The sequence below is a fragment of the Theobroma umbraticum genome, unplaced genomic scaffold (genome assembly GCF_002168275.2).
Source record: "Theobroma umbraticum cultivar Fairchild unplaced genomic scaffold, ASM216827v3 scaffold_51.0, whole genome shotgun sequence".
NCBI lineage: Eukaryota > Viridiplantae > Streptophyta > Magnoliopsida > Malvales > Malvaceae > Theobroma > Theobroma umbraticum.
In genome coordinates this window covers 6,618,886-6,633,896 of record NW_018397260.1, presented here as the reverse complement: position 1 = coordinate 6,633,896, position 15,011 = coordinate 6,618,886, and the positions used below count along the sequence as shown (strand labels likewise).

The window sequence follows — 15,011 nt, the reverse complement described above, 5'->3', positions numbered from 1 at the left end:
ATACTTACTAGGAGAAAACGAAGGATCCACATGTTTTAGATTCAGTTAATCCTATATTTATTTCCAAGTTACTTGAATCCCAGATTGTACTTTGATTTAATTTTATTGGTGATGCTAATTTAATGTACAGAATCTATCCACCGGGAATTAAATGCCATGTATGTATATATATATATATATATATATATATAGCTTTACAACCATGAATATGATCATAGTTGTATAGAGAGATTCTTGTCTAAGATTGGAATAGTCTTTTTTATATTAAAAACCCAATATGTGTATTTAATAAATTTACTTTTTAAATACTATTTCAGTTTAAGTAAAAATAAAAGAGATCAGGAAAAAGGAGAATTCTTGAAGATTGGTCCAGCTTTAAAGCAAAGGAAAAGGCTGGACTTTAATAAATTTGTATAATTAAGATAAAAAGTAGTTCCAGGGGCTTGAAGGCTATGGATGATGGGATTGAAAGTAGGAGCGATATTATGTTATACTTAGCAGGAAAAGAAGGAAGATACTGTATGAATTAAGAAATAAGGAATGGTTTATTGGCCAAAAGCTAATTATGCTAATTTTCCCTTTTAGGTAATGCTCAGGCTAAGGATGCTGCCTAATAAGGAAGGGAACAGCAAGAAAGGAAAGGCAGATATCCTTTTCCACACGTCTTTAGAACAAACGACAGCTTAACCCTTTTCTTTTATCTCTCTCTTTCTCTCACTTCTCAATCCAAGTATATATAAGGAAAAGTGATTTTTAAGTATGACTATTTCATTCTACATTCGTTATTAATACAACATGGGAGAACAGGAAATAAAAATGAAAGAAAAGTTAAACAAGAAAAGGAAAACGGGGTCTTGTACAGCACAAGTGAGGAGTGGGAAAGTCTTGAAAACAAATATAATTTTTCACATCAAACTCTTTTATGAGGTGGGGGCAAAAATGGGGGGTAACTGAACTCTAATCAATGCTCATCAGTATGCGAGTTAGACAGGAGAGGGTCTGTTTCAAGTGATGAAGCAGACTTCACCACAAGTTCATCATTAATGCACAGTATCCCTTCAAGATCAGCCTTCTTGCTAGTTTCCCTAGGGTTGGAGTTCTCTTCTTGTTTTGTTGATATGGGCAATGATGGAAGTTTATTGCTTGTTTGTGTCAGCACCCTTGCTCTCTCTGCTTGAAGCGTCCAATCTGTTCTACAAAGAACTACTAGCATAAAGAATGCGCAGGACGCTTGAGCTGCAAGCAAGCCAAGCCAGAGCCCGGCAAACCCCATTTTGGTCATGAAGCCCATCAAGAGAGATACCGGCATCCCCACCAGGTAAAAAGACCCCAAATTTATGTTTGCTCCGATGGTTGGCCTGGCGCTACCCCTTAATACCCCACAACCAGTTGTTTGAGGGCAATTCCCAAGCTCACAAAGCCCAGCAATTGGCAATGCAACTGCTGTAAGCTCAAGAATTTCAGCATCACTAGTGAAAAGCTTGCCCCATTGGTGTCTCATCAAGGTTGCGAACAACATCGCCGCCAGGCCTATAGCTACGGCGAAAAAGAGAGAAACGATCATGGAAATGCGAGCTTTTCCAGGCCTCTTTGCGCCAAGTTCATTTCCAACTCTTGTGGATACTCCAACACTCAAAGCTGAAGGGAAGCAATAGACTAGAGAGGTTGTCTGAATAAGGATCCCCATGGAAGCAATGGTAGCCTTGGGGTTAGCAAGTAGGCCGCACAGCAATATCATGATTTCATACCACCACCATTCAAGGCAAACTGAGGCACAAGTTGGCACAGCAAGACCAAGCAGGGAGGACCATCCCCTAAGACAGTCAGTGCTTGGAGTTACCCAAGAATCTTTATATACACCAGAGAAGTATACGAATGAAGAGAGCAAGAGGAAGAGATTGAGATTAGTCCAGACCATAGCTATGGCCACCCCTGCTACACCAAGCTTGAAATGGACTACGAGAAGGAAATTCAATGGGACGTGGAGAAGCACAGAGATGGCTGAACAGTAAGTTACGGGTAATGTAATGCTTTGAGTCCTGAGGTAAATGCGAAGTGGGTGTAGGAGCGAAAGGAAAAATAGGTCAGGGATGGAGAAAATAATAAATGTACGAGCCACGGATGATATTTCTTGATCTTGACCACACCAAAGAAGGATACCTTTCATGTTGACCCACATGAAAGAGATAGGGATTGAAGCGGAGAGGAGGAGAAGCACAGTTCTCTGTAGGGTTAAACCAAGAAGTTTCCATGGTTTGGCACCATAAGCTTGTCCGCAAATGGGTTCCATCCCCATGGCTAAACCAGAGATTACAGAGTAGCCAGTAATGTTTGCAACACCAATGGAAAGAGAGCCACCAGCAAGCTCAAGTTCACCAAGATATCCAAGAAAGAGCATGGAGATCATGGCTCTTGAATATAGAAGTAAACTACTCATAGCCTGTCGGCCTGAGATCTTCCCTATGGCTTTGATTTCTTCCAGGGCCTGAAAGCAAAAAAAACAAGAAAAATAAGCCGTTGGCTGACAAAAAAAAAAAAAAAAAAAGAGACTCTTTCCTAAATGGCTACATATATCGTTTGTCTTCACAATTTAAGCTGTTGTTATACCTCAGAGAGAGTTGGCAATCCATGTAGTTGCTCTTCATCATCCTTGGGAAGATCCACGGTTTTGGTGAAAGGGGTTTTGTTAGAAGAGAGAAATGAGGACGTGGGAGAAGATGGCTTCGGGTTACACATAGCTCAGAGGTTAGCTATCTTAATTCCTGGATAAAACAAGCTAAGGAAGAAACAAAAAGAAGAGAAAGATTGCAAAGGAGGGAAAGAAGCCGGTTTGCCGCTTGCTTAACGAGGTTTGTTTGTTTGAGGGGTTTGGAGAGTGAGGAATGTGGATATTTATACATGGAGGGGATAGGGCCTACTCCTAAGAGCGTGTCAATATATCCAGGAGGACGCTGGAAAAGGGTCTACTCAGAAATGCTGTCGAACTTGGAGGGTGTGGGGGGCGGCCATCCTATCTTTTTTTCCTTGGCTTTTTTCTTTTCTTTTGCTTTCTTTTTTCCCTCTATCTCTCTCTATCTCTTGTCACTGACTGTGAAGTTAGTCTTTTCGAATTTGTATTCCTTTGGCTCACGCGGAGTGGCGGAGTACTCGAAAGAAAGACAGAGCGAGGGCTCAAAGCTGTGAAGTGTGTAGAAGGGAAGCAGAGCCCTTTGTTCTCATCTTTCCATTAATATAATAATATATTCGTAGTAAGATGGGGTGAAACCCAAACCCCACGAAGGTGATTTTGTAGCATTTGTTTTTAACCGCCAGGTCAATGAAAGTTTGGTATAATGATAATGGGGGGACCTTTTTGCCATTTTGTACTCATATATATATATATATATATGGTGGGTTTACTCTTAAAAAGAGTTAATTAAATTACTTGTTTCCCTTAAGTGGATAATCTCAAAGAAACCCTTCTCTCATCTCTTTTTAGGTTTTTCTTTTGTACTATACTATAAAAAAGGTAAAGAAGTTTATCTTGAATTTTGTCAAGTGGGAGTGGATTGACAAGCAAATTAATTCGATCCTCTGTTTGGCGAAATGACAGGAGCATATCGGTATATTTTTTGACAATGGCTGCTAGCTAGAGCTTCGCACGCAGATGATTTTGTTTTCCTTTTTTTTTTTTTTTTGCATGTTTTAAAGGGAGCCATGCATGTTCCATTTTCGCACAGCCCATGTGATGGAAACCAACTCCATGGCGCTTTGACTAGTTGCGGAATATGAGGGGTGGCAAGCTTTTGCTGATATCTGTGTTTTAGGCCCCATCTATTCTCTCTTTTCCTTCATTCTATTTAAGGGCAATGAAGCAGACATACTGGCACGGCGTTGAAGCAATAAAATATTAATACCAAAGAACAAACTTGTGGCGGAGTTTCTTTGTCTATCATATATGGCTGAGCTTGGTGCTGCTCCATCGGTGATGAAAAAAAGAAACGAAAAAGAATTGCTTGCTTCTCCACCAAGAGATATGCTAAGATCTTAACCTCATATAATACTACCATATCATCAGCAGCAATAAAATAAGTATGTTATCAAGCTATTCTTGAAGTCCGGCCCTTCAAAAATTTTTATTTAAGCCGGTGGGGCTGCGGAAATCCTATTAGGCTAAAAGTAATAGAAATAATCAGCGGTGGCAGTCTTGAGTATGGTGTAGGCATATATATATATATATATATATATATCCTTATATATATATATATGAGGTGATCAGTTTCCTCCAAGTTGCTTACTCCCATGTGTCAGAGATTGGAAGATTTGAGAGATGAGATGGGCAAAAGAAAACTGCCCTGTTTTCCAAATGGGGGAACAAAATCATGCTTTGTTTGCGGGAAAACTTGAGACTTGAGAGGTTAGGGAAATGAGCTAAACATGTGGGGGATTTAGGGTTCAAGTGACCAAAGTGTCATATCCAGCGGATCTTTTTTCTTTTTATTGACCCTTTTGTTTTTATAACCCTCAAAGAAAAAAGAAGAGGAAAAACTGTTTTTCGGGGTCTTGTTTAAAAAGGTTATCTTCATGGGTGTGTGAGGTAGGTGTTGGTGTCATGAATGGGACCACCAAGTGTGTTAATGGAGATGACAGTAGAATGGCTGTATGGAAAACCGGCAGATGGAAGAGAGGGAACACTGAGAGACAATTACGTGCTCCAATTGCAACCATTTAATATGTATCCCTTTTCTCACAACAGAGATGAGATTGTCGCCCCGCGGGAGAGAGACCCTTGGCTCTGTCTGGGACTGGGAGGGGCAGCAGAAACCCAACCCTACCATCACCCTTCCCAACCAAGTAGAGCAGCAGCAGCAGCATAGCCCTTTTTCTTTCTTTTTCCCTCTCATTTTGCAGTCTGGGGCACTGGGCAGCTCAAGAATCAGATTTTTGCTTTGTTTCTTGTACAAGATACAAGAAATTACTACTTCTTCCCTGAAATCCATCCCCCCCCCATCCACCCAATGTCAGACTCCATGTGTCCCCAGCTCGATAAGCTGCTGTAGATGAGAGCAATGTGTCATGCAACACAACCAACGGACAAATGTTCGTCTCCCATAAAAATTTATATTACTGCGGTTTGAAAAAATGTGAAACCCCAATTTCGAATTTAGCATTCCAATTGGGAAGTGGGGCTTACCGAAGGTAGATCCGACATCACATTGTAAAAATAGAAATTGACAAGTTCGAGGATCACAAGAGTGAGTGACTATGATGATGATGACGACGACGACGACGACGACGATTCTATTCGCCTCTAAAGTTTAATAAAAAGTAAGGGAAAAACTGTTTTACACCAAGTTGTTGTCGAAGTGGAGTTCAAGACAGAATTTCAATTTTATTAGCATCACCAAAGAGCTTCGTACAATTACCAAATACAAGTTTCAAAGGAGGAAAAGGATATGCAACAGTGACAACACCTTTCAGGATTTGACATTAATAAAACATATTATCTCATACACACTTGTCTAGAAAGTCGAACAAATTCACAGATTCCATACATCTCTCACTACCCCTTTTTTTTTTCTTCCCCTAGAAAAAGCTTGATGCTCGCTTAGTCTTAAGAAGAAGAAGAAGAAGAAGAAGAAGAAAAAAAGGCTCGCATTGATGCCCTAAGGTATCTCTTACTAGTTCATACGTCAACAAATTGGGCTATGATGGGAACTTGAATGTACAAGAATGCAAGCTTTGGTTTGGTTTTTCTTTTTCATTTATTTATTTTTGTACGGGGAAAAGTCACAAATATTCTATTACTGCTACTGTTCTCCTGTTTCCAATGTTCCATCCAAATGCCACAGCTGTGTCTGATGAGATGCATATGCACCAACATCAAAGCATAGTCGATGGTACTTTTGGCTTCTTTTTTTTTTTTTACCCACGTAATACGTAGAAAGTTCTTTTCTATCAGTGTTAATCAGCCACAAGACTACAATTTTCTTTTGCATGATTGTAACATGCTGGATCAAACTGTACTCTAAAAGAGACACATCTTTTAAATGCTTTTCTACAGGGCTTCGATAGAAAGTGCTGTGTGGGGGGAGCATTGAAAGCAAAACAGCCTTTCATGGATACTGATAAAGTGCAATAAACACAAGAATTTATTCCAACGTTCAGATGCAAGCAACGAAAAAGAAGAGGAAAAATAAAATAAAGATATATAAAAAAAGAACAGAACAATCATAAAGAGCGCCCTTTCATAAAAATCAACCAAGCTTTTCAAAGGAAAAAATGAAAAATCAAGAGCATAAAAGACATGTCTCCATCAAGGTTTCAATCAGCACAACTCACATACTTACTGTTGGCCACCAAGCACAATTCACCACATTCATACAACAAATTCGGGCACAAAATGCATGAGATTCCAATGCATCATGATTGGACCACAAATGGGCAATTGCAAGATTTCCTTTCACCCAAAAAACAAAAAATTTTATGCATATAAAGAAAAAAAAAAGTTGGTGTTTTCCAAAGGAATAGATCCCAATCAGCAGCAACTTATCTTGGTGCTAAGGAAGTAGTCCTGGGACTAATTCTCGAATCAACATTCAAGGCTTAAACCAACATTTTCAAGCAGGTGGGCAGATTTTTCATCAAAATAAAATTCTCCACTGATTTTTAGATAACTTGTCTCGTCCAGAATTCAATGAAAAGCTACAATATACCTTTTTTTTGGGAAAAACTTCATTGAAAGCTACATTATTAGTCACCATTACATTTTAAGTTGCCATCATGAGTATGCAAAATAATGCCCCATTAGTAGTATTTCATTTTCCATCATTCCTTACACGTGGTGTCCACCATTTCCATTTTGAAGGGCCGCCTCAATGAGTAATTCTGGAAACTTAGCTACTGTTCTAGAAACAATCTGTTTTTGAGTTTCTTGCTTCTAAATATTAATTGTAAAGATGTGAACTTCTAAAAGATGTAAAAGCTTCAAAACGTGATGCAGTCCAGTAATTCACTATGATTTGCAACATAATATACCGTTAGCTGAACTCTGGCTCATTACTAGTTGAAAACCAGCTCACCTTTTGGTGTTTCAAATGTCAAATAGAAAAATGTGTTGGCAAACAAAACCTCAGATCATAATGATTTTATTGATCAATAAAGTAACAATAGCTATATACAAAATTCTTGCTATCTGAACAATTTAATATTCATGTTCGTGGCATACAAAAAATAAGGTACAACAAAATACCTCATGGGAGGGCCCTGGGCTTCTGTGAACTACTGCGAGGGATAGCCAAGATTGCTATCAGCCCACTGGTGAGGGCTGCAACAGCTGCTACGGCAAAAGCTGGTGAGTTTCCACCACCAAATAGCTGATCCCATGGTCCACTTCCCACAGACACCACGACCTATTTTTAACAACCAAAATTTCACAACTTAAATTCTAGAAGAAAGATAATAGAAAGACGAGCTATGAAGCCTGTCCCACAGAAATTCCATCACATTAAAAATATTGAGTAACATATTTTCTCTTAATGCTAAGCCCCTAAGATGGAAGGCATTTTAGAAGAACATAGTTGATGTACTAAAGGAAACATATTGAACAAATACTTTAATAACATATCAAAATTGGGATTGCAATTTTCGGTCTTGCATTCACTAAGGGGTCAAGTTAAGAACATGTAAACTTACAAATTTATGATGCTAGATGTTTAGAATAAAAGCAAAATTCTGAAGTTACCGATCATGGATAAAATTAATGTGTAGTTACCAAAAAGAATTAGAAATTTTTAAACAGAAAAAGACCAATAAATTACAATTCACATAACTTTGAGCAAAGGACTGCCATTCGCAATATATTATAGAAGCTGGTGAACAACTATGATAGAGAAGGAAAGCCCTTGATTAGTTTGAAACACTCTTAGTAAAGGAGAGTCTTGCTGGCCAGACTAGATCGAAGTTCAAAACGGAGAGCACTGTCTTTGCACTGAAGCGGGGCAGAATTAATCTAATGAAATTATGAACTAATACAATGATGAGGTGGTCCAAATTAGCTTTCCCAATTTTATGTAACAAAGCTATAGAAGCATTTTAATGACCTGTATCATTAAACTTCCACATAAACACAAGCAAGTTTCTGCTTTTCCCAAATTTTCAAATGGTTATTCATCCAAAGTCCCTATAATTTTATCCTTATAATCAGAGAATTAATTTATGATCCTAAGACTTTAACGTTTACAGGCACATGTGCAAATAAAATATTTGAAGTCAAATAAATGAAATGCATAAGACCATATCATTTCAAAATCATGTTATATTTGAATACTAAGAATTTCCAGGAAAAGAAAATTTACAGAAGTTGAAAACTAAAATACAAGAAGTGATACATACATAGATCATCTCTTCCCTCAAATTGTTGGAATGGATGTTTGGTAGCACCTAAAAAATTGATGCTACTATGAATGCATTATCTGTGTGCATGTGCGTGTCTTTAAGAGAGAAAGTTCTTGTTCATATTAAAATCCTTCATGAGAAGAACATGAAACAAGAACTCCCCCCAAACCTAATAATATTCGCTACAAACACAAATTAACATATTTCCAACTTGTTAAAATGTTTGAATGACATTAAGAAGAATGAATTGTTTAAACTTAAACCGCATTTCAGAAATTATAAGAAAGGCAGAAATCTAATTCACTTCAATTATTCAAATGGGCTATAATGAATGATATGATCATTTCAAAAACGTGATCCTATGCTTGACAGGCTGATATCACATTCTTATTCCCAATTAAATAAACCATAAAACCAATAAGTTAACTGAGGCCATCAGTGGTCCAACTATTGGGATATGATGAAGATTGAGAGGCATCCAATAGGTGATTGCATAATTTCAAGATCATATGATACTACCACATAAATTTTTTACTGATATCTCCATAAGGAGTAGGTGAAAATGAACAGCAGTTCCTACGCATGTAATCACAGTGCATGACTTTTATCACTCTGTGTGATGGCGTGTTCCACTTCATGATAAGACCAACTATAAGCAAAACTGCCATAATAAAATGCTACTTGCATTAAACAATTAGCTCATAAGAACATTTAAAATTTACAGATGTCAAATTGCCCTGCCCTTTTTGTAATAAACAAAACAAAAATTCCCTGCCCCAACAAGGAATCTGCATCTCACCCTGATAAGCTTCATATCGGGGCTTACTTCATGGATTGGGAATGGGGACAGGGACAAGGGCGACAATCCCTGCCCTGCTGGGACATCAATCATCAATTTAATTTTTAATCTAGTTTACAATTAACTTAGCAAATTTTTTGATTAATTTTCTTCAGGAGGGACTGTTGTTCCAATTGATGTCAATTCTTATTTAACTAGGTTATTTAAGTGTAATAGGTGAAAATTAAACAAATGAGTATTACAATCTTTTAGTTCCATATGTATGTATGTATGTATGTATGTATGTATAATCAATTCAGGGATCCCATCCCCATCATGAATCTGTAGGAACAGTGAGGGCATGTCAATTGAAGTCAGGGGCAGGGAGCGGAAAATTAATAAATTCCAATCAAGTTCAGTTTAGTGCAGTCCCAAAGGCAATAAAATGAATTCAGGAGCAAAGCAATACCTGTGGAATCACAATGGCAAGATTTAGGACACCCATTGATAAACCTATAGAAAACAACCAAGAGAATCAGTGCCTTAGCCACTTCTAGACAAGGTAAAAGAAAGGAAAATTTTAGATACAAAAATAAAAATTTTGCCTACCCTGCCCAAGTCCCAAAGACTCTATTCGTGTGGATATCAAGGCATATGGAACACTATACGTAATCTGCAACAAAATATTCCAATGACATTAGTTAAATGCACAAACTGAAAACTGCCAGAAAATTTTTTAAAAAAACTGGGTCTGTTTTAAGAACTGACATGCTAAAATTCACCATTAAAATATCAATAGGACACTCAATATTTTAGTACTTTCATGCCTAATGATTGACGATGTTTTATCTTGGAACCAAGAAGATCAGCAAGTGGAGATTGATTAACTTTAATTTTCTGAATGCCTATGCAGAGTAGCCAAATGTTGATTGCACAAAGTCCATGTGGAGAAAACAACTACAATTTCTTTACCTTTTATTCTTGATAAATTCAATAGAAAAGATCACATGATTTTCTGTAGAAGAAAGAGCAGCTTACCGCCAATGGAACACCAAGAATGGAAAAAATCACTAGTGCAGCAATCACAATGACATTTGGGGGCAGATCATGGCCAATATAATCCATATGGTTTGCCACATACGATAAAATGAGCATTAAAAGAATGCAGAGAGCCATGAGAATGTTTGAAACTCCCCAGACAAAACCAGCTCCCCATTTGCGGCAAAGCTTCTCCATAAGCACTGAAGTAATTCCTAGAACAACTGAATTTAACATCAGCCCAAATGCACCCATTCTGACCCCAGCATTGTAATTATTCCCTTCATTTGGCTGGCCACCATATATCTCTCGACCCATCCAATCAGTATCGAAGAGAAGAAAAGGGAACCATCCAATCCAGTTTAGTGCAGTAACAGACAAGATTATCCATATAGGCCCGGTGAAATATCTAAATGTTCCAAATAATTCCCATAGAAAAGCTTCTTCAGCTTGACCTGACTGTTCAGGCCCCTCTTCATGAAAGGGTGTAGATCTATCAAATGAACCTAGAGGTACTTCTTTCGCAGCTGAAATGCTTACATATGTAGTAATTGCAATAAAAATAATGTCTAGAAAGAAGGCAGACTTGAGATTTGCACAGTCAACATCACAGGCAGCTGTCATGGTAAATGCAAGAATTTTAAACCAACCACTGTACGATCCTGTTGCAAAGCCAAGAACATTGCCAACAGCCATAAACAGTGAGAAGTAAGCATTTGCTACTCGAGTTCTTCTATGATCCTTTCCTAACATAAGAGAGAAAGACAGCAAGATAATGTCAATTTGTAGCTCGGTTCCATGGATTTTATCTTTATACATGAAACAAGTGCAGATGCAATTTTTCACTGGTATTGGGCAATATAAATAACCCCATCATTGCAACGTTAATATGTTTGTGTGTGCATTTACACGGAAAAACATGTAACCGCTGAAATATTTTCACTTGGTTTCTGATTAGAATTGCAAACCTGGCAACACTAGTTGTCAAATTTCTTTCATCTATTCTATGTGCAGGAACTTTAGGTATTATTATCATGAAATGTTGTAGAATAATCTCAGGTGCCAGGAACAAGGATAATCTATTCAAACTTTTTTGTAGAAGTTTGGCTCCATGCCTCAGACAGTCGCATTCTAAGCAGTGTTACATATAAAATTTTGAAACATGAAGATTTATCTCTTAAAATGGCAATGATATGATAATCACTATGTGAAAAAGGAATAAACAAAACCTAAGAGAAGAATTTTTATGTCTAGTTCAAACAAACAACTTTTGCAACCTTCTTCATGACATTGCAGGAGCTGTTAGTAGTATGCATTTTCAAGCTCTAATTAAAATTAGAAACCTCCCTACATACCACCCATGATTGCTAAAAATGTGGGATGGAAAACATCTGATCAGCATATATACCATACACATGTGGAACAATCTCGGAAGGTTATTCATTCTTGAAGGAAATGAAATGATAAAATAATAGCTAAATTATCTGATCAAGCTGCATTTAGTAAGACCCTAAATTGGCAACAGTTATATACTTACCTATCACATTGCATTTGCAAATATTCAACAAACTGTACGGAATCAAAAAAAAAACTATTGCAATTATTATAGCAACCAAAATTATATCTGAAGGGGCACAACCGTCCACCGAATTCATATTTTAAAAAATAAAATTTCAGACAAGCACTAAAGGCGCAATGATAAAAAGATAAATACTACCAATTATCAAATGTAAAATAATTAATATTCAATGATGAGTGTCCAGTGATGGCTCTTTTGCTTTACTCTTTAAAAAGATGATACAGAATACGAAATAATCATATTTCTCCATAACAAATGTTGAAAAGAAAAAGAAAAGAAATTAAGCTAACTGTTTCTTCTGGGGTTTATATGATTCTAACAAAACAAAAAAAAAATGCATAAAAAAAGGGAAAAAGAAACTAACCAGTAAGATCAGCTAGAAGAGCTCTGCAAGGACCTTGTGTCATATTATTAGCAACATCAAGAATCCAAAACCCGAAAACAAACACCGCGATAGCTCTCGGTCGGTAGCTTCCTGTGTCGCCGAACAACCATCCGATATCGGCGGAGTGACCGATGATCAAAACGGCAGTGATAATCGAAACTGCACCAGCCACAATAAAAGGTCGACGACGACCGAACCGGCTGGTGCATCGGTCGCTCATGTGGCCCACCAAAGGCTGTACCAGGAGGCCCGAAAGTGGCCCGCATAGCCATATGATGCTGGCCCACGCGTGAGGTATACCTAGCTCCTGAACGTAAGGTGTCAAGAGAGAGAGTTGCAAGGCCCACCCGAATTGTATCCCGCACGCCACGGATGCGACTCGAAGCAGCTGCCGGAGTGGAACTCTAGCTCGAACCGGCGGTCGAGCTGCCGGTCGAGTTGAAGACGACGTCGGAGGTCTCCCTCTGGCTCGTTGGCGGTCTGCTTCGGGGATCGCCATCCCTTTCATTTGAATTTCACGATTTCTTCTTTCTTTCTCTCTCTATAACTGTTTACTTTTTCGCTCTCTAAGACGGAATTTCTCGTCCTCTGGTCGTTGAAATTCGAGTTTCCGTTGCGCGAGGTGGCGGTTTCCGTGGAGAGAGTGGAAAGAAGACTGGCAGGTTAGACTGTGACGAGGTAATCAACTAAGAAATGGAAATGTCCTTACAATTGAAGAAAATTACAAAGGAAGCCATACCTGAAAATAACCGAGAAATTAGGAAATTGACTTAAATGGAAATTTTGAGGCTATTCCGAGGGCAACTTTCGGTTCAGGATATTTTTGTTGTTTTCCAATCCATCGTAACCTCGACTGCCAAAGTTTCCCCTATAACAAGGTTCAGTTTCGAATTTGTAGGATTCCTCTTCAAATGACGAAACCACCCTTATAAAAATGCATGACAACATGGACATTTTAGGAAAAAAATAGAAACACATTTCAATAATTAAAAGATTTCTATGTAGTTGGATTTGGGAAGTTTGTTTAGGTGTCCCTTCAAGGTCGGCCAGCTTTGGCTCTTTTTAGCATGCGCTCTTGAATCAAACTCTTCAAAAACAAATAAATAAATAATCGGCTTACTCTTTTTTATTTTTCCCTTTTTTTTTAGCTTTTGGGCTGTTAAAGTTAAGATTAAAGAGCTTATGCTTACTTGCCAAGTATACCCAAAGGATTGCTTCGTTTTCTTGCTATTTGGATTGTCGTTTTATCACTGTCCTATGATTCTACTTATTTTTTTGGTTCTTTTTGTTGATAAATTATTAGGTTATATAGTAATGTTAATCATTGCTTTTTATATATTTATTTATTTATTATATGGCAACAATTTATGTGGGGCTCCTTTTCTAAGTGTTGGCAACATGATTTTTGCCTGCCTTTTGGCTTTTACGTTACCTGTCGATATAATTAGTCAAGGCGTCACTACTTTGGTCACTGTCTTTCTTTTCAACACAACACAACCCGAAGGTAATGCTTTAATTAGCTCCTTGCATTAACTTAATTAATTCTGACAACTAATTAAGAATGTGCTTCTTTTTATCAAGATGTAAATATAATTACATAAATTAACATAAAATTAAATTAAACCCAGTGCAGTAAGATTTTAATTTAAAATTTAAAAAATTAAAATATACAACGACTCATTAAATATCTAAAGTTTGGATTATGATTGTCCAAGGAGAAGTGGCCAAATTTAAGTACTGTTTGAAATGACATACAACATTTATTGGAATTGTTTTTAGTAAGGAAATGAAATTTGGGAAGACATGTATAATCACAGGCTTGATTTTAGTTTGGATGTTGATCTTGTTTTAATAATGACTTCAGAGATCAGCATACCCAACACAAAGATGGAATATTTTGCTAGCTAGCCTACCATTTGCTTGCTTGTACCGCAAATAGATTCTTTGTGGGGTGGGGGTTTGCAGCACCGAAGGAATGATGATGCAAGAAAATGAAAAAACTAAAGAAAACGGTTTGAAAGGTATAAACCATGACGTCTTATGAAACATCCTTTTAAATGAACCCTTGATTAATGTTAATATTCATATCTTAATTTGGGTTAACGCACTTAATCCGTATATAATATGGTTATATACTTGTCTAATTACGTCCTCGAAAAGTGTTTGAAGCGTAGAAACCCGGGATAAGTGGTAATTTACAATCCAATTGGAAAAGATGGGATGGAGAAAAACAAGTAAACTTTTAGGCACATGACCTCAGTTTCACCTCGACGACAAAAGCTGCCCATTATCAGTTGCACTTGAAGACGGAGGCAGACGGGGCAGGCGTACCCGTACGACATGCGTCCAAGTAGGCAGAAAATATTGAGTGCCTTCGATTTGGGCCACCGGGTTTCCTCGTCACAGTGAACTATACACAACCGCTAGACATCTCTGGTTTTGTTTTTGTCAGTGCTTTTGGTCCTTTCTTCCTTGTACTTGGAAAGACAAGACGAGCTCGTATCTGTGTGAGGGCCTTGGTTGTATCAGCTGCCAAGCCGTGGACCGCACCAAACAAACAGAGAGTGATCACTGATCAGCTGTGTGAAAAGCCAGCCAGCCAGCCAGCCAGCTGGGTTATATATTGTATAGTATTTTTCTTGAATCATTGAATGTTACACTAAAATTTTTAAATTTCATAAATAAGATGAAAAGGTTGTCACATATTTCATTAAAATAGAAAAAACTTTTATGGAATGAATAATCGTCCATTTTCATTTTCCCAAAAGAGAAACAGAAGAAAAGGTGGCCCAATTTAGTGTTTAGACCCTCATTTATTGTTTCAGTGGGGGTCAATGCTGAGAAGTGAAGTCAAG

General features: G+C 37.7%; 2 protein-coding genes across 4 annotated transcripts; both read right to left on the bottom strand.

Annotated features, from left to right (window-relative positions):
* Nucleotides 1-760: 760 nt before the first annotated feature.
* On the bottom strand, nt 761-2,855 carry ZF14 (MATE efflux family protein). The gene is made up of 2 exons (XM_021428730.2): nt 2,608-2,855; nt 761-2,485 (listed from the first exon to the last, which is right to left on the bottom strand). Exons 1-2 carry the CDS (start codon nt 2,734-2,736, stop codon nt 962-964), a joined length of 1,653 nt encoding a protein of 550 aa, XP_021284405.1. The 5' UTR covers nt 2,737-2,855; the 3' UTR covers nt 761-961.
* Nucleotides 2,856-7,094: 4,239 nt separating this feature from the next.
* On the bottom strand, nt 7,095-13,042 carry SUT4 (sucrose transporter 4). Of its 3 annotated transcripts, none has more exons than XM_021429293.1 (6): nt 12,896-13,042; nt 12,136-12,744; nt 10,193-10,938; nt 9,764-9,827; nt 9,624-9,667; nt 7,095-7,391 (listed from the first exon to the last, which is right to left on the bottom strand). In XM_021429293.1, exons 2-6 carry the CDS (start codon nt 12,662-12,664, stop codon nt 7,233-7,235), a joined length of 1,542 nt encoding a protein of 513 aa, XP_021284968.1. In that variant the 5' UTR covers nt 12,665-12,744; nt 12,896-13,042; the 3' UTR covers nt 7,095-7,232. The 3 variants fall into 3 exon arrangements, with proteins under 3 accessions (XP_021284968.1, XP_021284970.1, XP_021284969.1); XM_021429295.2 differs by having other exon boundaries at nt 12,136-12,824; nt 12,896-13,025; XM_021429294.1 differs by lacking the exon at nt 12,896-13,042 and having other exon boundaries at nt 12,136-12,888.
* Between the last annotated feature and the right edge of the window lie 1,969 nt (nt 13,043-15,011).

Excerpts from the sequence above, each read along its gene's own strand:
- ZF14 (XM_021428730.2), bottom strand. The coding sequence starts at position 2,736 with ATGTGTAACCCGAAGCCATCTTCTCCCACGTCCTCATTTCTCTCTTCT. Across the intron at positions 2,486-2,607 it reads GATTGCCAACTCTCTCTGAG|GCCCTGGAAGAAATCAAAGC; the intron begins GTATAACAACAG and ends TTTTGCTTTCAG.
- SUT4 (XM_021429293.1), bottom strand. The coding sequence starts at position 12,664 with ATGAAAGGGATGGCGATCCCCGAAGCAGACCGCCAACGAGCCAGAGGG. Across the intron at positions 9,828-10,192 it reads TTCTTGGTGTTCCATTGGCG|ATTACGTATAGTGTTCCATA; the intron begins GTAAGCTGCTCT and ends ATTTTGTTGCAG. Across the intron at positions 7,392-9,623 it reads TTGCCATTGTGATTCCACAG|GTCGTGGTGTCTGTGGGAAG; the intron begins GTATTGCTTTGC and ends TGTTAAAAATAG.